General features: G+C 47.8%; 2 gene segments (V, D, J or C); both read right to left on the bottom strand.

Moving 5' to 3' along the window:
* Positions 1-7,430: 7,430 nt before the first annotated feature.
* Positions 7,431-13,946, bottom strand: LOC128846181 (T cell receptor alpha variable 9-1-like). The segment is given in 2 exon segments: positions 7,431-7,753; positions 13,826-13,946. Coding segments are annotated over 2 exon segments (444 nt in total).
* Positions 13,947-19,078: 5,132 nt separating this feature from the next.
* LOC128846180 (Ig heavy chain V region 3-like) lies at positions 19,079-20,735 on the bottom strand. The segment is given in 3 exon segments: positions 19,079-19,111; positions 20,287-20,597; positions 20,690-20,735. Coding segments are annotated over 3 exon segments (390 nt in total).
* Between the last annotated feature and the right edge of the window lie 108 nt (positions 20,736-20,843).

The raw sequence follows: 20,843 nt of genomic DNA, 5'->3' as shown, positions 1-20,843 counted from the left end.
TCCTCTGCACCGTGGGACACAGGCAGGGCTGGCTCCAGGCACCAGCCAACCAAGCACGTGCTTGGGGCGGCACCTTGTAAGGGGCGGCCAATCTTGGGGTGGTGGGGGGGCGCTCTGGGTTTTTTTTGGTTCAGCGGGGCGGCACTCGAGGGTTTTTTTGTTGTTGTTTTTGTTTCGGCTGGGCGGTGCTCGGGGCGGGGGGGTGTTTCAGTGGTGCAGTGCTCGTGGAGGTGATTTGGTGGGGCAGCGGGGCACTCAGGGGGCTTATTAAGGTGAGGCGGCGCGGCGCTGGGGGGGTGTTATGGTGGGGCGGCGCAGCGCTGAAGGGGTGTTATGGCGGGGCGGCGTGGGGCAGCACTGGGGGAGTGTTATGGTGGCGCGGTGCTGGGGGGGTGTTAGGGTGGTGCGGCACTCTTTTTTTTTTGCTTGGAGCAGCAAAAAAGTTAGCGCTCGCCCTGGGCACGAGTCACTTGATGGAAGATTCTCTGCACCTTGAAGTCTTTAAACCACAATCTGAGGACTTCAATGGCTCAGACACAGGTTTGATACAGGAGTGGGTGGCTGAGATTCTGTGACCTGCGTTGTGCAGGAGGTCAGACTAGATGATCATAGTGGTCCCTTCTTACCTTAAAGTCTATGATTCTATGATTTAATGGTACTTCCTTGCCTAACTCTATAGGCTCCTCTAAAAATTCCCATATAACGTTTCTAGAAGAATAATTTTATTATTTTCCTTTTTTCCTGTTTTTTTTTTAAAAAAACTAAAACAAAGGGAACATGGAATGATTTTGAATGATAAAATACATTCATATTTCTTACCAGTAGGTAGCACTGCTCGCCTACTGTATTTCCACAACATGCAAAGCCAGCCTCACTGTAATCGTTTTTTTAAAGTTATACAAGTTATCTAACTAATCACACACAAATATAATTCTATTTGATGTTTTGAATAGAGATTGGACTCTGGTCCATTGGAAAGTGGTAGTTAAACCACTCTTTCCCCAACCACAAATAGGTATATTTTTACTGCCCTAGTTTTGTTCCACATATGTAGATAATTTGATGTTTTCACATTTAGGATTTCTTGTAAACTGCCCCAGTATATATTGAGAAAATATTCCTATGATGTTTCGTGACATAGCCAATCCACTGTGTATTCTGCAAGGATGATGTTTTAATGGAGCTGTTTGAATAAGGATTTCAGGCTTGGGAGGTGTAACCTGAAACCAAGGCCTTGGCTACACTTGCAGATGTACAGCGCTGTGAGTTAAACCTGACTTTGTGCAGCTGAGTAGGGAAAGCGCTGCAGTCTGTCCACACTGACAGCTGCCAGCGCACTGTCATGGCCACATTTGCAGCAATTGCAGTGCTATTGGGAGCAGTGCATTATGGGCAGCCGGGTGGGGAAGAGCAAGCGGGAGATTAGCAACGTGCGTCCGAGTCCGAGGCAGGAGGAGGCGACATCACTCGGCCGCCGCCTGGCACTTACTGTCCACAGGCTGGAGCGCAGCCCTGGAGCCCGCAGCAGCTGGTCTCGGAGGAGCCGGACCTGGTGATTGAAGTGTCCGGCCGGCGGATCCGAGCCCACAAGTCGGTGCTGGCAGCCAAGTCCCCGGACATCCTGCGGGTGAAGGGGGTGAGCTACGGGGCGCTGCGCCTGCTCATGGACACGGCCGGCATGGGCGACATGCGCCAAGACAACCTGGCCGAGGTGGTGAGCGGCGCCCACGTGCTGCAGATGCCCTGCGCCCTGCACTGTGCGGCTGAGGCCATGCGGGCCCAGCTGCCAGGGCCGGCTCCAGGTACCAGCACACCAAGCATGTGCTTGGGGCAGCACCTGGAGGGGGGCAGTGCAGCGGGGCCCCAGCTGGGCTCGCCGCCCTTTCCCCGGCACTCCGGCCGGTCGGGGAGAGCGGAGAGCCCCGTCCGAGCTCGCCGCCCTTCCCCCGGTGCTCCGGCCGGTCAGGGAGAGTGGAGAGCCCCGGCCAGGCTCGCCACCCTCCCCCCGGCGCTCTGGCCGGTCGGGGATTGCGGGCCCGTGGCCGGGCTGGGGGGCCCAGGGCGGCGGGTGGCTTTTTTGCCTAGGGCGTCAAAAAAGCCAGAGCCGGCCCTGCCAGCTGCTCCTCCACCACTGCTACCAGCTGCTGTGCCGCCCCTGGAAATGTGCTGCCCCAAGCAGGTTCCTGTTTTGCTGGTGCATAGAGCCGGTCCTGTCTGCTGGGCGAAAGCTGCGGTATCACTGAGATCTCTTCGCTCCTCTCCAGAGAATGTACTGAGGCGCTTGGTGCGGATACTGACGTACCAGTGAAGATAGACATGACTAGAGCTGGTATCATAAGAACAGCTGAGGGACAGAGCGTCTCCTTCTGATCCAGAAACTTCGGGCTTCGTGGACTGGACCGAGTCACCAAGGGCCGCACTTGCAACAAGACAACCAAATTCACGGGCATCATTTCAACTGACTTGACCTATGGAACTGGGGAGAAAAATGTCTAAGATATTTCCTGATTTAAGCTCATGCCCTTTATATTCTCCAAGAGTGACAGGTGACTGTAGCTTTTTAAATAAGTACTTGACTCTTGGGCGGAGCTAGAACAAATAAATGGAGGTCTCCTAGTCATCTCAAAATATGTGGTTATACATAGTGGAAGGAGTCCCCGCCAGAGATCTGCAAGCAGCATTCATCTCTGAAAATCGAATGCAGTAGGGCTGGGAGGGTTATTGTACCGCTCTCCTCATAGACTCATAGACTTTAAGGTCAGAAGGGACCATTATGATCATCTGGTCTGACCCCCTGCATGCTGCAGGCCATAAAACCGTCCCTACCCCTTCCCTGGACTCTGCTGTTGAAGTCCCCAATCCTGTTTTTAGTGACTTCAATCGGCAGAGACCCTCCTGCTAGAGATCCCTGCCCCATGCTGCGGAGGAAGGCGAAAAACCTCCAGAGGCTCAGCCAATCTGCCCTGGAGGAAAATTCCTTCCCGACCCCAAATGTGGCGATCAGTAAGACCCCGAGCATATAGGCAAGAGTCTCCAGCCCGACCCCGTTAGCCATTATACTATTTACCCACCATTTCTTGGTTTTCCTTGACTACTATGTTTTACCATTAAACCATTCCCTCCATAAATTTATCTAACTTAATCTTAAAACCAGACAGGTCCGTCGCCCCCACCGTTTCCCTCGGAAGGCCGTTCCAATATTTCACCCCTCTGACGGTCAGAAACCTTCGTCTAATTTCAAGCCTGAACCTCCCCACGGCCAGTTTATATCCATTCGTTCTCGTATCCACATTAGTACTAAGCTGGAATAATTCTTCTCCCTCCCTCGTATTAATCCCTCTAATATATTTAAAGATAGCAATCATATCCCCCCTCAGCCTTCGCTTTGTCAGACTAAACAACCCAAGCTCCTCTAGTCTCTTTTCATACGACAGGTTTTCCATTCCTCTGATCATCCTAGTGGCCCTTCTCTGCACCCGTTCCAGTTTGAGTTCATCTTTTTTAAACATGGGAGACCAGAACTGCACACAGTACTCCAAATCAGGTCTCACCAGCGCCTTGTACAACGGAAGCAGGACCTCCTTATCCCTACTAGATATACCTCGCCTAATGCATCCCAAGACAGCATTGGCTTTTTTCACCGCCACGTCGCATTGTCGACTCATAGTCATCCTGCGGTCTACTAGGACCCCTAGGTCCTTCTCCTCTTCCGCTACTTCTAACCAATGCGTCCCCATCTTGTAACTAAAATTTTTATTAGTCATCCCCAAATGCATCACCTTACACTTTTTACTATTAAATTTCATCCTATTCCTGATACTCCAATTCACAAGCTCGTTCAAGTCTCCCTGCAGGATATCCCTATCCTCCTCCGAATTTACAACGCCTCCCACCTTCGTATCATCCGCAAACTTTATCAGCCCACTCCTGCAATCGGTTCCGAGGTCAGTTATAAATAGATTAAATAAAATGGGTCCCAAAACCGAACCTTGAGGCACTCCACTAGTAACCTCCCTCCAACCTGACAGTTCACCCTTCAATACGACCCGCTGCATTCTCCCCATTAACCAATTCCTTATCCACCTCTGGATTTTCATATCGATCCCCATGTTTTTCAGTTTAACCAATAATTCCTCATGGGGTACAGTATCAAACGCTTTACTGAAATCCAGGTATATTAGGTCCACCGCATTTCCCTTATCTAATAAATCCGTTACTTTCTCAAAGAAGGAGATCAGATTCGTCTGGCACGATCTGCCCTTCGTAAAACCATGTTGTAATTTATCGCAATTGCCACTAACCTCCAGGTCCTCAATTAGTTTCTCTTTCAGAATTTTCTCTAATACCTTGCACACTACAGATGTTAAACTAACAGGCCTGTAGTTACCCGGATCACTTTTTTTCCCTTTCTTGAAAATAGGAACCACATTAGCTATTCTCCAGTCTAACGGGACCACCCCTGAGTTTACAGATTCATTAAATATTATCGCTAACGGGCCTGCTATTTCCTGCGCCAATTCCTTCAATATTCTCGGATGAAGATCATCCGGTCCTCCCGACTTAGCCCCATTAAGGTATTCAAGTTTTGTTTCTACCTCGGATACGGTAATCCCCCATCCTGAATGCCCCTCTGTAGTGGTGCTAGTATCCCTAATACCTTCATTGGCCTCATTAAACACCGATGCAAAATATTCATTGAGATATTGCGCCATGCCTAGATTGTCTTTAATCTCCTCTCCGGCAATAGTCTTCAGCGGTCCCACTTCTTCTTTCTTTGCTTTCTTCCTATTTATATGGCTATAAAACCTCTTACTATTGCTTTTAATTCCCCTCGCTAGGTCCAACTCTACACGGCCTTTGGCCTTTCTCACTCTATCTCTACATTCTCTGACTTCGCTAAGGTAAGTTTCTTTACTAATCCCTCCCCTCTTCCACTCTTTGTACGCTTTCTGTTTTTTCCTAATCGCCCCTTTGAGTCGGTCGCTCATCCAGCTCGGTCTAAATCTCCTGCTTTGTAATCTTTTTCCCTTTTTTGGAATGCAGGCCTCCGACAGCTCATGCATCTTTAACTTGAAGTAATCCCAGGCTTCTTCTGCCTTTAGATCCATTAATACGTTTGCCCAATCCACTTCCCTTACCAGTCCCCTTAATTTGTTAAAATTGGCCTTTTTAAAATTATAAACCCTAGTCTTTGACTTAATTCTGTTACTCCTCCCATGTATTTTAAACCGAATTAGCTCATGATCACTGGAGCCCAAATTGTCCCCCACTACCACTTCCTCCACGAGGTCCTCACTACTTACCAGAATCAAATCTAAAATGGCCTCCCCCCTCGTCGGTTCAGCTACCACTTGATGAAGGAATTGATCAGCAAGCACATCTAGGAACAGCTGAGCCCTATTATTACTACTAGCGTTTGTGCCCCAATCTATATCTGGGAAGTTAAAGTCCCCCATAATTACACAGTTTCTATTAGTAATTACTTCTCTAAACACATTAAATAGTTCCTTATCCATATCCTGGGTCGATCCCGGCGGTCTATAGCACACTCCGAGCACTATCCCCGGAGAGGCTCTAGTAGTCCTATTACCCAGTGTGAGTATTGCCCAGACGGACTCTGTGTTATCTAATCCATCAACTATTATTTCTTTACAGCTTATTTCACTATTGACATACAATGCCACCCCCCCACCTTTCCCTTTGTTCCGGTCTTTCCTAAACAGCGCATACCCCTCCATACCTGTGTTCCAGTCGTGACTGCCATTCCACCACGTTTCTGTTATTCCTACGATATCTGGTTTCAGCTCTTGGACCAAGAGCTCCAATTCCTCCATTTTATTACCTAGGCTTCTGGCATTGGTGTATAAACACCCTAATGTATGTCGTTTAGCCTGTCTCCCATTCGTAGCACTATAAGTTGCGGGCCTCCTTGCGTCCGTCCCCCCTGTCCTTCCTATGTCCAATCTCATCTCCCCGGCTATGTCTCCTCTCATTTTACTCACCTTTTCCATACTGGAATCTGGCGTGGAGATTAACTGTGCATCTCCCAACCTTCTCCCCAAACTTCCTAGTTTAAAGCTCTTTTGATAAGATGAGCCAGCCTCCCTCCCAGAAGTCTATTTCCTTCCCTACTCAGGTGAAGCCCATCCCGCGAGAACAGGTGTCTGTCCCCGAAAGCCTCCCAGTGGCCATACATCCCAAAGCCCTCCTTATAGCACCACTCTCTTAGCCAACTATTTATTCTCACAATCCTATCAGCCCTTTGCTGCCCTTCCCTCGGAACGGGCAGAATCCCACTAAAGATAATCTGAGCCTCTATCTCCTTGAGCGTCTTCCCCAGCCTAGCATAATCTCCCTTGATTCTCTCTAACGAGAACCTAGCCGTGTCATTCGTTCCTACATGAAGGATTATCAAGGGGTTCTTACCTGCTCCTTTTAGGATCCTTTTCAACCGCAGGTCCACATCACGTATCTTTGCGCCCGGTAGACAGCACACCCTTCTGTTCTCCGGGTCCGCCCTGGTCACAGGCCTGTCCAATCTCCTCAGTAAAGAGTCTCCAATTACATACACCTGCCTTCGCCTGGCAACAGTGCGATCTAGTAATCTAGTCTCTAGTCCCTCTAGTCCTGACCTGTGCCTGTTCCTATCTTCCGTTATGCTCCCCCTTATGCCTTCCTGATTCCTCCCGGGGCCCAGAATTGGTGCTGTCTCCATCAACTCCTCCCCTCTCTCTCTCGGACTAGCTGCTCTTCTCTTCTTCCTCACTCTCCCACCTTCAGCCGCCACCTGCTGCCCCTCCACCTCCCTATCCAAACACTCGAACCTATTCCTGAGTTCTATTCCCCCCTCGCTGGCCCTTCTTTTCCTTGGCCTGCTTCTCACAGTCACATGCTTCCACCTCCCATGTTCTCCCCCTTCCATTCCCCTCTCACCGTCCTCTGCCTCTACCTGCGCTGCAGGACACTCTCCATCAGCCCCTCCTTGCCTGTCCTCCATCAGCTGCTCAAACCCCCGCCTAAACTCCACCAGGGTATCTACCTGCATCTCTAGCCCCTTAATCTTTTCCTCCAGTAACACTATCAGGCGACACTTCATACACACATACCTGTGTTCCAGCTCCCCTGCTAGGACCATATACATACCACAGCTTCCACATGCCACCATCTGCATTCTGTCTGCTCCTGCTGCTTGGCTCATGCCTGCTGCACTCCCTGCCCACAGCACCTGTGGACTCAGAGCACACACCGCACCGTGCCCTCCTGCCTCCCCCCTTACCTCCCCCTGCAAACTCCCCTGTTAGCCGCCCTGTTGGCTGCCGCTGCTCGCAGCTGTACCGCTGCCTGGCTGGGCGGCCGCTTTTATGGGCCCCTTGATCAGCCAAGCCCCGCCCCCTGCTCAGGGCTCGGCGTCCGTCTCCTATGTGGCTCTGTCACTGTGTCACACTCAGAGCGCAGAGATACACCGCGCTGTCCGCCAGCTCCAGGGATGTGATGTTCAGAACTGTGGAGCTGTCATCAGCCTGGGAAGAAAACCTCTCCTGGGCGAAACCTGCGGTGTCACTCAACTCTCTGGCGGACTTCGCTCCTCTATAGAGAATGTATTGCGGGGCTTGGCCGGGAAACTGACAGTACCAGTAGAGATAGACGTAGCCGGTAGAGCTGGTATCATAAGAACAAGTGAGGATCACAGCGTCTCCTTCTCTCCCAGAGAGGTGGGGTTCCCTGGACTGGACCGAGTCCCCCAGCGCAGCACCTGCAACAAAACAATGACATTTAAGGACATTATTTCACCTGCACCTGACCCACAGAGGCGGCTCCAGGTGCATTGCCGTGTAAGGCTGGAAATTTCGGAGAACCATAAGGGGTTTGGGCTCCCGATGGCCATTAAATTAAGGACTATAGTAAAGGTAAGGGTTTGGCATTGCCATTCGATTCAGGGTTAGCGTTAGGGTCATGTTTAGAGACAGGGTTCCATATAGGGTTGAATGGTAGTAGGAATTTTAACTTCCTTAGACCCCTCAGAACCTCCAGCCTGTTTACCTAGGTGAATAAATAGCCAAATGCTGAATATATAGTATGGCTCCATGATTTTTTTTCCTGTTGTGACTAAGTGGAACGATCCAGATACCGCTGCTAAGAAGACTCTAAACTTCAGGGCTCTGCAAGCAGCTGCAACTGAGGAAGGTTCATCAGCATCCGGCCTATTGGAGGCGGGAGGGGGGTTTGGGAAACTCGTAACAGACACAGGAAATGCGGTGAGTTCTGCTGAGTCTGCACCTGACAAAGTGGTGACATTAAGGTGAGAAGAACGAGTCGGTGATGAAGGCTCCGGGCTGGGATACAGGAGACCTGACATCGGTTCCCAGGTCTGCTAACCGCTCCCCCCCCCCCACCTTATACTCTCCAGGGGCGATATTTTAATGCAATTGTTTAGAAGGCTATAAAATGATAGAAGTTTATAAAATCATGACTGTGTGGAGAAAGTAAATAAAGAAGTGTTATTTACTCCTTCTCATAACACAAGAACTAGGGATCACCAAATGAAAAGGCAGCAGGTTTAAAACAAACAAAAGGAAATATTTCTTCACACAACCTACAGTCAACCTGTGGATCTCGTTGCCACAGGATGTTGTGAAGGTCAAGACTATAACAAAGTTCAAAAAAGAACTAGATAAATTCATGGAGGACAGGTCCGTCAATGGCTATTAGCCAAGAAGGGCAGGAATGGTGTCCCTAGGGTCTGTTTGCCAGAAGCTGGGAATGGGCGACAGGGGATGGGTCACTTGATGATTCCCTGTTCTGTTCATTCCCTCTGGGGCACCTGTCACTGGCCACTGTCAGAAGACAGGATACTGGGCTAGATGGACCTTTAGTCTGACCCAGGATGGCCACTGTTATGTTTGCACAGTACTTTGCTTTGGGGGGGAATCGGAAGGGATACCTTGACACCACCAAAACTACTGGTAATGATGAGTTTGTTCACAGTATAACAAATCTGCCAAGAGCCCCTGCTTCCAGCCTCAGTGTGTCTAACTTCAGCTGCAACAAGGCAAGGAGGGTTTTTGCATAGCTCTGCCATGTGGCTCTGTCACTGTGCCCGCTGAAGTGCGCAGAGATACACCGCGGTGTCTGCCAGCTCCAGGGCTGCGATGTTCAGAATTGTGAAGCTGTCACCAGCATGGGAAGAAAACCTCTCCTGGGCGAAACCTGCGGTATGATGGTTCGTGTTTCCCTACGCTCCTCTCTGGAGAATGTACTGCGGGGCTTGGTTGGGATACTGGCGGCACCAGTAAAGAGAAAGGGAACCAGCGTAGCTGGTAGTGTACAATCAGCTGAGGGTCACAGAGTCACCTTCTGTTCCAGACATCTAGGTTTCCTTGGACTGGACCGAGTCACCCAGCACCGCACCGGCAACATGAGAATCAAACCCAAGGGCAGCAAGTTAATTGCACTTGGGCCACGGAAAGGATTTCAGGTGTGTTGCACTTTAGGGGAATTTTCAAAGGCGTTAAAGGGGTTTAGGCGCCCCAGACCAGGTGAATTAATGATAGGGTGAGGGATGGAGTTTAGTGGTAGGGCAGCGGTTTAGAGTTAGTGTTTGGGTTAAGAAAAGTTTTAGAATTAGAGTTAAGTGAGAGTTGGGCGCCTGGCTTCCTTAGGATGTGCTGAAGACCCCGAGGCTGCGTCCCTAGGTGAATAAACAGCCCAATGCTGATAATGGAACTTGCCTCCATGATTTCTCCTCTAGTGACTAGTATCAGAGGGGTAGCCGTGTTAGTCTGAATCTGTAAAAAGCAACAGAGGGTCCTGTGGCACCTTTGAGACTAACAGAAGTATTGGGAGCATAAGCTTTCGTGGGTAAGAACCTCACTTCTTCAGATGCAAGTCTTGCATCTGAAGAAGTGAGGTTCTTACCCACGAAAGCTTATGCTCCCAATACTTCTGTTAGTCTCAAAGGTGCCACAGGACCCTCTGTTGCTTCCTCTAGTGACTGAATCTGACGGTCTCAGCTGTTGCTGCTCACAGGAAAATTAACGTCACGCCTCTGAAGGCAGCTGGGGAAGGTTCATGAGAAACCAGCCCAAGGAAGAGGGAAGGGTTCAGGTTAGTCGGCAGCTGATCTAGAACTGAGCTCAAGGGAAGATGGGGCTTGTGGTTTGAACTCTAGCCAGAGACCTGGTTCCCGGCTGCGCCACATACTCCCTGTGTGAAGAGTCACTTAATAGCTACTTGCCTCAGTTTCCCTGTATGGAGATACTCATATTTTTCTAGTTCATTTTGGACTTGTGAGTGTAAATATATTGACTCATTCTCCTTTTATTGTAATTAGGATTATATAAGTACATACATAGATTTAGTAGGAATAAAGTTTGGGATTTTCAAAGGAGAATTGTAATGGGATTTTCATGCGTAACTCCTTTAGCCTCCTTTGAGATTCCCAGCTAAAATTCTTGGAAGAATTATTTTAAATTGCTTTTGTTGGCTCCTGATTTAAAACGGAAAAAAGGGCATATAGAAGGCTTTCAAAATACAATGTTTATTTATATTTCTCACCACCGGATAGCACAGAGACAGAAGGTTGCCTTAATTATATTTTTCAACATTGAGGGTAATTAGCCTCTGGAACAATTAAAGTGTTACCACTTTTAAATCAAGGTTGTTGTTTTGTTTGTTTGTTTTTTTCGCCAAAAGAGGTCTTGTTTCACAAACAGGAATTAATTCAGGGAAGTCCCATGGCCTGTGTTCCTTGAAAAGCCGCACTCAAACTCCCTCCCAGAGCCCACCCCCTCCTGCATCCAAACTCCCTCCCAGAACCCTCCCCCCTCCCGCACCCAAACTCCCTCCCAGAGTCTGCACCCCACACCCCAACCCCCTTCCCCAGTCTAGAGCCCACACCCAAATACTGTCCCAGAGCCTGCACCACATCCCCTCTCCTGCTCCCAAATTCCCTCCCAGAGCCCAATTCCCTCACCCTGTCCCACATCCTAACTCCCTCCCAGAGCCTGCAACCCAACCACCTGTCCCACCCTGGTGAAAATGCGTAAGTGTGGGGGAAAGCGAGCAACGGAGGGAGGGGGGATGGAGTGAACAGGGGTGGAGCCTCAGAGAAGGGGCAGGATGGGGACTTTTCTTCGTTTGCCTCAGGCTAAGGCCAGGCAAAGCCCAGTTTCTCAGGCAAAGGCCAGTTTCTTTGCCAGTTTCTCAGGCAAAGGCAGAGAAACTGTCTCTATCTGTAAACTCAACTTCTTCCTATTTCTGTACATCAGGTGAGGATTAGCATGATAAATACCTTGAGCTGCTCAGGCATTAGGGTAGGAGAAATTTCAAAACATACTCAGAGTTGTTAAGAATGACAAATGAGATATTCAATGGAGAAATGTAATGAGAGTTAAATGTCAAATTCCCTTAATGTCTGTCATCAGAGGTCACCAGTGTGGTGCTCTGCTCTATCCAATGTTGATAACTTTTGTGAGCAGGGCCTGCCTCTGGGTCACAGCTTAACTTTGCTTTATGTTAGCAGGCCATTACTTTAGTTCAGACTTCAGGTCTCATACCAGGCCTCTGATACCATGGGTTTATGTTTCAGGGCCTCATCTTATTACAGGCAGTTTGGACATAAGGGGGGCACTGATAGTGTGTTAAGGGGAAGTGGGGTGATTGGGTAAGGAGGGTGGGGGGGGACAGGGAAAGCATGGGGGGGTGTCTGGGCTGGGAGCAGGGCAGAGTCACATGGAAGGTCATTTGGAAAGTTTATTAAGTGGTCTGCCATGACCCTCAGCAATTTTCAAGTAGTTTGTGGAAAAAGAAGGTAAACTATGAAAACAACCAAGGTACCTCATTGAATTTTCATTTACTTCCTATTACTTATAATATAGGAGGAGGATGAAGGAAAAAAGAATGAAAAACGGGGGCCGGAGAGATAAGAGAGAATGTTCTTTTTCTTAGCTGGGTATCCGGGGGGTGGGGATGGAATAAAGCTGAGCACAGGACCCCACCAACTTTAAATCTGCCACTGCCAATATTCTCCTGTCTTTACAATACAACTGTGACGGGTTCGGTTACAGAGACTCCCTCGAGACTGTCACTCAATGTGCTGGTATACCACTGAGAACAACCCCCTGCCAGAACAGGCGCCCTCCACTCTTGTCTTGCTGAGTTAGACACTCCAGTCAGCTCCAGCACAGACCCAGAGGTTGGGCCGCGCCCCTCTGCAGTTCACAGAAACTGCGATTCACTCAGCCCAGGGGATTCTCAGTGAACAGGTACTTTCCCAGCACCCAGTGTTCAGTTTTTCTGGGAGCCTGAATCCCAGATAAATCTGTTTTATTCTGTATAAAGCTTATACAGGATAAATTCATAAATTGTTCACCCTCTATAACACTGATAGAGAGAGATGCACAGCTGTTTGCATCCCCATTTATTAATCACTTATTCTGGGATTATTAATAAACAAAAGTGATTTTGTTAAGTATAAAAAGTAGGATGTAAGTGGTTTCAAGTAATAACAGACAGAACAAGGTAAGTCACAAAACAAAATGAAATGAAACATGCAAGTCTAAGCCTAATACATTAAGAAACTAATTACAGGTAATATCTCACCCTCAAATATGTTCCAATAAGTTTACTTCTCAGACTGGACTCTTTTCTAGTCTGGGCCCAATCCTTTCCCTGGTACAGTCTTTGTTAGATCCAGCAGACATCTCAGGTGTTAAACAGCGGTTTTATCATGACTGGCATCCCCCTTTGTCCTGCTTCACCCCCTTTTATATCTTTTTCACAAGGTGGGAATCTTTTGCCTGTGCTTGGATCCCATCCCTCCTCTTTAATGGAAAAGTACAAGGACTAAGATGGATTGCAGTATCGTGTGTCATGGTCACATGCTTTTGAGACCCCTAGTCTCCATTCTTCCTGGGTTGGTCCACACCTACACAGGAAGGCTTGCAGGTAAATAATCAATTTACCATCAATTGTCCTAGTCAATTGGCCCCCACCTGGTGTGACTACAACAGTGATACAAGTCTATATCTTATTTTCTTATCTCCAGATATAGAAAAAATACATGCAAACAAATAGGATGAACACACTTAGTAGATTACAAGCTTCTAAGGACACCATACAAGGAACTATTTGCATAAAGCATATTCCAGTTACATCATATTCACATTCATAAGCATATTTCCATAAAACACATGGAGTGCAACATCACAACAATTACTGGGAAAGTTACTTTTCCAAGCCACTACAAAGAAAAGCAAATGCAGCCAAAGTCTCATTTTGCCTGATGTTAGCAGGGAAAGTTCTAGGGTAGAGGGCAGGTGGATGGCAATTGTTCCTGGTTGTCTCTTGACCTGTAGCCTGCACATGGAGAGAGAGATTTAAACAGGAACCTGTAACCCTTATTTGCATATCCCCCTCCTTATAAGAGATTCAAACTCCTTCCCTTGGTGATGTGAATGACTTGCACTCTGGTTCAGAAAACAGTCTGGCTGTCACACAGAGCAGTGTGTACTGTACCTCATTTCACTTTTGGATAAGAAAAACATGAATACCTTTAAAAACAGCTCTTCCCCCAACATGTATTTAAGGCCTGTTCATAGTCATGTTACGTATACAGGTCTGTCTCATCTTATGCTAGGGTTATGTTCCGCAGTCAGCGCCTAAAGCAAAAATCGCGTATAGTCAAAATTACATTGACTGTAATGATGGTTGTAATCACCCGCACTACAGAAACAGTATTTAAATTGTTATTTTTCTCTTTTTTTGTTTTTGGAAATCGCATTAAGCTGAAATCGCACATGTTAAATGCGCCTAAGATGCGACAGACCTGTATATCTAGCACAGGCACAGTCGTCTAGCCAAGCAATAGCATCTTCAGTGGTGTGATGCTGTTTTTCTAGACCACCGCTGAACCTAGTCAGCAGGCATTCATCGACAATGTGCGTCATTGTCTGTGTTGTGCCGCAGCTGCACAAAGGGCTGTCACAAAAGGCCTAGTGATACTGGATAGCTGCACAGAGACCTTGCCCAGTCCGGAACCTGTTCAAGAAAGACCATTGCAGGGCAGGTCAAAACCAGTCAGGAAGATTGTGGGGTCGGCAACGAGGGACTGGTTGGGGACCGTGATGAATGGGGGGGGGGGAGGGTAACATCATTTTCTGGGTGTTACAGCCATTCAGTTAGCTAGAATCTTTCTCTGAAGTTGTTAACTCTTTAGACCTAACTTTTAATAGTCTTGCCTGTAAGGGTTAAAATCATAGAGTCCCAGACACCCAGGAATGCTTAGGGAAGCAGGAAGTGAGTTGACAGGAGGCCAGGAGAGCCAATCAAAATAAAGCATGGGATTTTGAATTGGAAGCGGCAGCCTTTTCTTTTCCTGTTGTGTTCTGGGAGGCAAAGTTGCTGAAAGGACATTAAGCCAAAGGCCAGGCATGGAGAATCCAGTGACATGCATGTCCAGGAAAGGACTAAATCTTCAACTACAGATATGTGAAGAAAACAGGGAATATTTAGTCAGACACGATCAGGTTTATTTCTTTATTTTGGGTTTGCTGGATTCTCTGTGCTGAGCACACGTAACTTCCCCCTTGTATTGTAACTTTTTCAAGCTGAATCTGAGGGAAGCAATTCTCTGTGTTTTTAAACCTTCTTTTTTTAGCTGCTCCATAAAACTTAGCAAAAAAGCAATGTTTTGCCAGACCTGTTTTCTTTTTGCTTAATAAAAATCATGCTTTTAAGAATGTGATCTGATTCCTGTGTCCTAGAAGGTGGAGGTTCTGTGTGCACATGTCTAAGACTGCACAACCAGTTACTAAGAAGAATTAAGAAGTTAAAGTTTCATGTTCAGCTGATATCAACAGCTGTTTTTTCCCAAGCTCCCTCCAGAGGGAATGTTTTTTCGCCATAGATTCATAGACTCTAGGACTGGAAGGGACCTCAAGAGGTCATCAAGTCCAGTCCCCTGCCCTCATGGCAGGACCAAATACTGTCTAGACCATCCCTGAGAGACATTTATCTAACCTACTCTTAAATATCTCCAGAGATGGAGATTCCACAACCTCCCTAGGCAATTTATTCCAGTGTTTAACCACCCTGACATTTAGGAACTTTTTCCTAATGTCCAACCTAAACCTCCCTTGCTGCAGTTTAAGCCCATTGCTTCTTGTTCTATCCTTAGAGGCTAAGGTGAACAAGTTTTCTTCCTCCTCCTTATGACACCCTTTTAGATACCTGAAAACTGCTATCATGTCCCCTCTTAGTCTTCTCTTTTCCAAACTAAACAAACCCAATTCTTTGAGCCTTCCTTCATAGGTCATGTTCTCAAGACCTTTAATCATTCTTGTTGCTCTTCTCTGGACCTGCTCCAATTTCTCCACATCTTTCTTGAAATGCGGTGCCCAGAACTGGACACAATACTCCAGTTGAGGCCTAACCAGCTCAGAGTAGAGCGGAAGAATGACTTCTCATGTCTTGCTCACAACACACCTGTTAATGCATCCCAGAATCGTATTTGGTTTTTTTTTTTTTTTTGCAACAGCATCACACTGTTGACTCATATTTAGCTTGTGGTCCACTATAACCCCTAGATTCCTTTCTGCTGTATTCCTTCCCAGACAGTCTCTTCCCATTCTGTATGTATGAAACTGATTTTTCCTTCCTAAGTGGAGCACTTTGCATTTGTCTTTGTTAAACTGCATCCTGTTTACCTCAGACCATTTCTCCAATTTGTCCAGATCATTTTGAATTATGACCCTATCCTCCAAAGCAGTTGCAATTCCTCACAGTTTGGTATCATCTGCAAACTTAATAAGTGTACTTTCTATGCCAATATCTAAGTCGTTGATGAAGATATTGAACAGAGCCCATCCCAAAACAGACCCCTGTGGAAACCCACTTGTTATACCTTTCCAGCAGGATTGGGAACCATTAATAATTACTCTCTGAGTACAGTTATCCAGCCAGTTATGCACCCACCTTATAGTAGCCCCATCTAAATTGTATTTGCCTAGTTTATTGATAAGAATGTAATGCGAGACTGTACAGGTCTGTCTCATCTTACGTTGGGGTTACGTTCCGCAGTCAGTGCCTAAAGCGAAAATCGTGTATAGTCAAAATTACATTGAGTGTAATGCCGGGCGGAATCACCCGCACTACAGAAATAGTATTTAAATTGTTATTTTTGTCTTTTTGTTTTTGTTTTTGTTTTTGTTTTTGTCGACCGCATAAAGCTGAAATCGTGCATGTTAAATGCGCTTAAGATGCGACAGACCTATATTAAATACCTTACTAAAGTCTAGTTATACCGCATCCATCACTTCTCCCTTATCCACAAGACTCGTTATCCTATCAAAGAAAGCTATCATATTGGTTTGACATGATTTGTTCTTTACAAATCCATGCTGGGTATTCCCTATCACCTTTCCATCTTCCAAGTGTTTGCAGATGCTTTCCTTAATGACTTGCTCCATTATCTTCCCTGGCACAGAAGTTAAACTAACTGGTCTGTAGTTTCCTGGGTTGTTTTTATTTCCCTTTTTATAGATGGGCACTATATTTGCCCTTTTCCAGTCTTCTGGAATCTCTCCCGTCTCCCATGATTTTCCAAAGATAATAGCTAGAGGCTCAGATACCTCCTCTATTAGCTCTTTGAGTATTCTAGGTTAAAAGAGCTTGAGGGTACCTCACAGGAAGGAATTCGCAAGTGCTCCTTCCTGGGTTCTCAAAGAGGTTTTTGCATTTGGATGGTGGCAGTGATATCAATTCAAGGCCAGGGAATCTCTTACCTTGGGGAGTTTTAAAGCAAGCCTTTAGTGGCAAATACTTTTAAGGACTTTTGCTGGCCCCCACCTTCTGCACTCAAAGTGTCAGAGTGGGGAAACACCCTTGACAGGGATCATAACAGATATCCATTCCTCTCTCCAGAGTGTTTCCACCCTAACATCCTGATGTGGCAGATGAGACCATAATGGGCAACATGGCGGCAAATGTGTGGCTAGCAGTTTAAAAAAGGTCATTGTGCAGCAGCAGGCTTGGGTTGGCATGTACTTTCTCCAGTAACTTGCCAAAGGCAACCTCTCATCTGATATGGGGAAGAGCAATATTACTCAGAACTAGAAGCCATGAGAGTGGTGTCAGAAGTAGGGTGCCAGAGATGATGCAAATGGCAGCATGTAACTGTGTATCCACCAGTTTAGTGTGTGATGATCAACTCCATACTGGTGTGCAGGACTCCTCCACTGAATACGAGGTGGCCAAAGCTGATGTCTGCAGGGTTGTGGCATGAGCACCATATGGTGAACCTGCCAGTTTGCTAAGAAGATTATTGCACGTCTTAACTTTAGCTGCTGTCTTCTTCAGTTGGGCATGGTAACTCAAAGTGCCATCTAAGGTCCCACCTAGATAGACCGGTTCTACTTCATGCTTCACCTTCTGACCATTCAGAGAAACATTCAGTTCTCAGGTTGTGCTGGTGTAATGAAGATGGAACAAACTGGAGACTGTTTTTATGCTGCTTGGCTTGAGGTGTCAAGTCTTCCAGTAATCAGGTAACTTTACCATGTCCCAGTTTAAGGTGGCATCAAGCTCGTGAAAAATCCTGGCCTGGGTACTCCAACAGATGTTGTCTGCATAAATGAACTTTCATGACTCTGCTGTTGGCAGGTCACTGATGTAAAGGTTGAACAGGGTTGAAGAAAGCACAGAGCCCTGGGGTAACCCATTGCTCTGTCGTCTCCAAGCACTCATCTTCTCCCCCATATGGACTCTGAACTGCCTATCATAGAGGAACAGTTCAACAATGCCTGTGACCCAAGGTAGCAGGACCAGTGATACCTTCATGAGCAGGCCAGTGTGCCATACCATATCGTATGCCGCTGTTAGGTCAGTGAAAACAGTGCCTGTTTTCAAGTTTCTCTGGAAGCCATTTTCAACAAATGTGGTCAGCATGAGTACTTGGTCGCATGTGATACGGCCTGGGGTGAAAATGGCATTGTCAGGGCTCAAAATTTTCTTCACACTGGGTAATATGTGATGTACGATCAGTGGCTTGAGGCACACTGACAGTAATGATATGGGACAATAGCTTGATGCTTGACTTGGGTCCTTTCCAGGCTTTGGGAGGCCAATGACTTTTGCAGTGCCCCATATCTTCAGTAGCCTCCCTTCACTGATGACCCTGGTGAAGAATTCTGGAGATATGTTTTCATAGTCCACAGCTCTTCCACACTTGATGCTACACAGTGTCTGTTCCAGCTCTGTTACAGTGAATGGTTCTGGGCAGCTTCTGGTCTGGTGTACATGTGTAAACATACGCCATTCGTTCCTCACTTGTCTTCGCACCTGTTTCTCCAAAGGTGCTCTGGCCGCTTTAAGTAGATGTCCAGCTCCTTGCTGGATGGCACTGGGGGTTAGCTGAGCGCAGGTGGCTGCTGCGCTGCTCCAAGGCGTCAGAGCAGGCTCCAATACTTGCAGCTGGAGCAGGTAAAGCTCATCCTCTCAGTCATCTTCTCCCATCGGGCTCGGTGAGCAGTGTCCAATGATTCCATCAGATGGTCAGTGACATGTGGGTCACCAGGTGCCTCATACTGCTTGAGCAAAGCAGCACTTTCCTCCTTGAGGCAGGGGATCTAGACCTGGCGGCAACTGCATGGGGTGGTTCTGCAGGCTGCTTTTTAAATAGCACCACAGAAGCGACAGCTGATCTCATTTACCAAGATATGCCAGGCTGGTAGTGTCACTACACTCTTCTCCAGCACTTCCCTGTATTTTTCCCAGTCAGCCTTTCAGAAGTTCCACCGTTTTTTTGGGTTGTTGTTTTTTTTTGGAACTCTTGACAACTGGGAGCTGTAGCCCAGTATGGATCAGTGATAGTCCGTGTTGGCTGTGTGGAAAATTATCCAAAACTTGGCATGTTACAGGCTGAGGATGGTCATGTGCTGAACTGACCCAGCACAAGTCAGGAGAGTAGTCACAATCCCATCTAGAAGAATGGAACGTGTCTCATTGCTTAGCATCATGGATAAGGGCAAGGTCGTTTTGAGATGCCCAGTCTGCAAGTTGTTCACTGTCAGTGTCAGCTTCCTTATCTCCCCATTCTGTCTGATGCTGTTGAGGTCTCTGAATTAGACTGACGGGTGTAGCAGGCTTGGTAGGACCTGTTGGTTCCAGCTGATACTTGGAGGCTTGTAAACATTTGCCAGCCGGAAAATACCAGTCTGGATGGTGTCACAGAATTTGATGGATGGTGTCACAGAATTTGGTGGATGGTGTCACAGTATTTGGAGGATATTAGCTGAATGGCACCTGCAATGTCGGACCGAACGTATGTGGCTCGGTGGTGCTTCAGGTGTGCCACGTGGCACAACAGGTCGAAGCCATTGATACAGGAAAGCCTGGTTTCAGCAGTTGTCACGTGTGTCTCTTGCCAGCAAAGGACAGCGGTTGTATGTCGATAAGCAAGAATGCCAAGTAAATCACGCCTGGCAAGCGACAACCCCTCAGCATTGAGTTGTAACACACGTAGAGCTTGCCCGATGACATAGAAGGTTGCCAGGCCGCACCTTGGGGTCGGTGATGACAGTGTCGGAATCGCTGAGCTGGTGCTGGCGGAATTCAGCTCACTGTTTGGATCATTAGCTCCCCTGACTGCGGTCAGGTACTAGCAGGTGGCGCGAGCAGGACACTGATCCATTGCCCCCAGGTTAGGTGATGGTGGGAAACTCGGGTCTGTAGCCCCCAACTTATGTGCGGTGGGGCTGTGGAATAGCCAGCCACGGGGGTCAGTGACTCGGGGGCGGGTCACAAAATCCAACTGGGTTGAGACATTCTGTGTTGGATGAAAATTCCCCCCGGGATGAGTGAGGGCTGGGACTGAATTCTCCGCCCATGCCCCTTCCCAGGCATGTCCGGCTCCTGTGAAAAGTGCAGGGAGCAGCGGGAAATGTGTCGTGGGAAGTTCAGACGTGGATCGGGGTCCAAGTGCTGCTTTCTTTACTCTCTGGATATCTCCCATTCGACTCAGTGAGGCTTCTGGTGTGAGGAGAGCTGGTAGCGCTCAGGGAAGGGGCTATCATGTTATGAACTGCAGGGGGCTGCATCCCCCTCTGGAGCTGTGCAGCGAAAATGTGACGGGAGAGTGCTTTAGGGTTTTTCTCACTCCGTTTGTTCTTTCTCAGGAGTGTAGCCCAAGGCTGCGCTATTTGTGCCACTGCTGCCCCCGCGTGGCGCAGGGTGGAAATGGGATTTCTTCCGCTCTGGTTTTTGTATTAGCATTACTCCGCTTCGTCTCACTGTGTGTCTGGCACAGTGATACCGGGCGGTGTCCTCGGGCTTCAGGCCGGTCATTTGCAGATACAGCAGGCTGTTGGGATTGTCCCTGGAGATGGTGAATCGCCCTTTCACTGAGTCTGCATAAAATTGTTGGCTCCCATCACCGTAAATGTGTGAAACCCACTCCAGCCTCTTCCCGGGAGCCTGTCGGACCCAGTACATAGTGTAGCTGCTGAAGCTGAACCCGGAGGCTTTGCAGGAGAGGCGGAGAGAGTCTCCGGGCTTTTTCACATCCCCTCCGGACTCCACCAGCTGCACCTGGCACCGGACACCTGGGAATAAAGACAGGTTACAAATATTGGTATAAAACCAACAACAATATAATATTCGTTTAGCTCTGCCAACGATTCAGTGGAAAGAATACCTTCCAGAGCCGCCATAGTGAACATTAAAAGGAGCAAAAATCGCATTTTCGCTGGTGTTGGAGGGGAAAGTTCTCAGAGCGAATGTCTGGTAACCGCACAGACACAGGGGCTGGGGATTGTGTTCCCAGGTGCAGCCGGGCAGAGAGAGAGAGA

This window comes from Malaclemys terrapin, chromosome 12 (genome assembly GCF_027887155.1).
Source record: "Malaclemys terrapin pileata isolate rMalTer1 chromosome 12, rMalTer1.hap1, whole genome shotgun sequence".
NCBI classification, from domain to species: Eukaryota; Metazoa; Chordata; order Testudines; family Emydidae; genus Malaclemys; species Malaclemys terrapin.
This window is presented reverse-complemented; position numbering and strand designations above follow the sequence as displayed.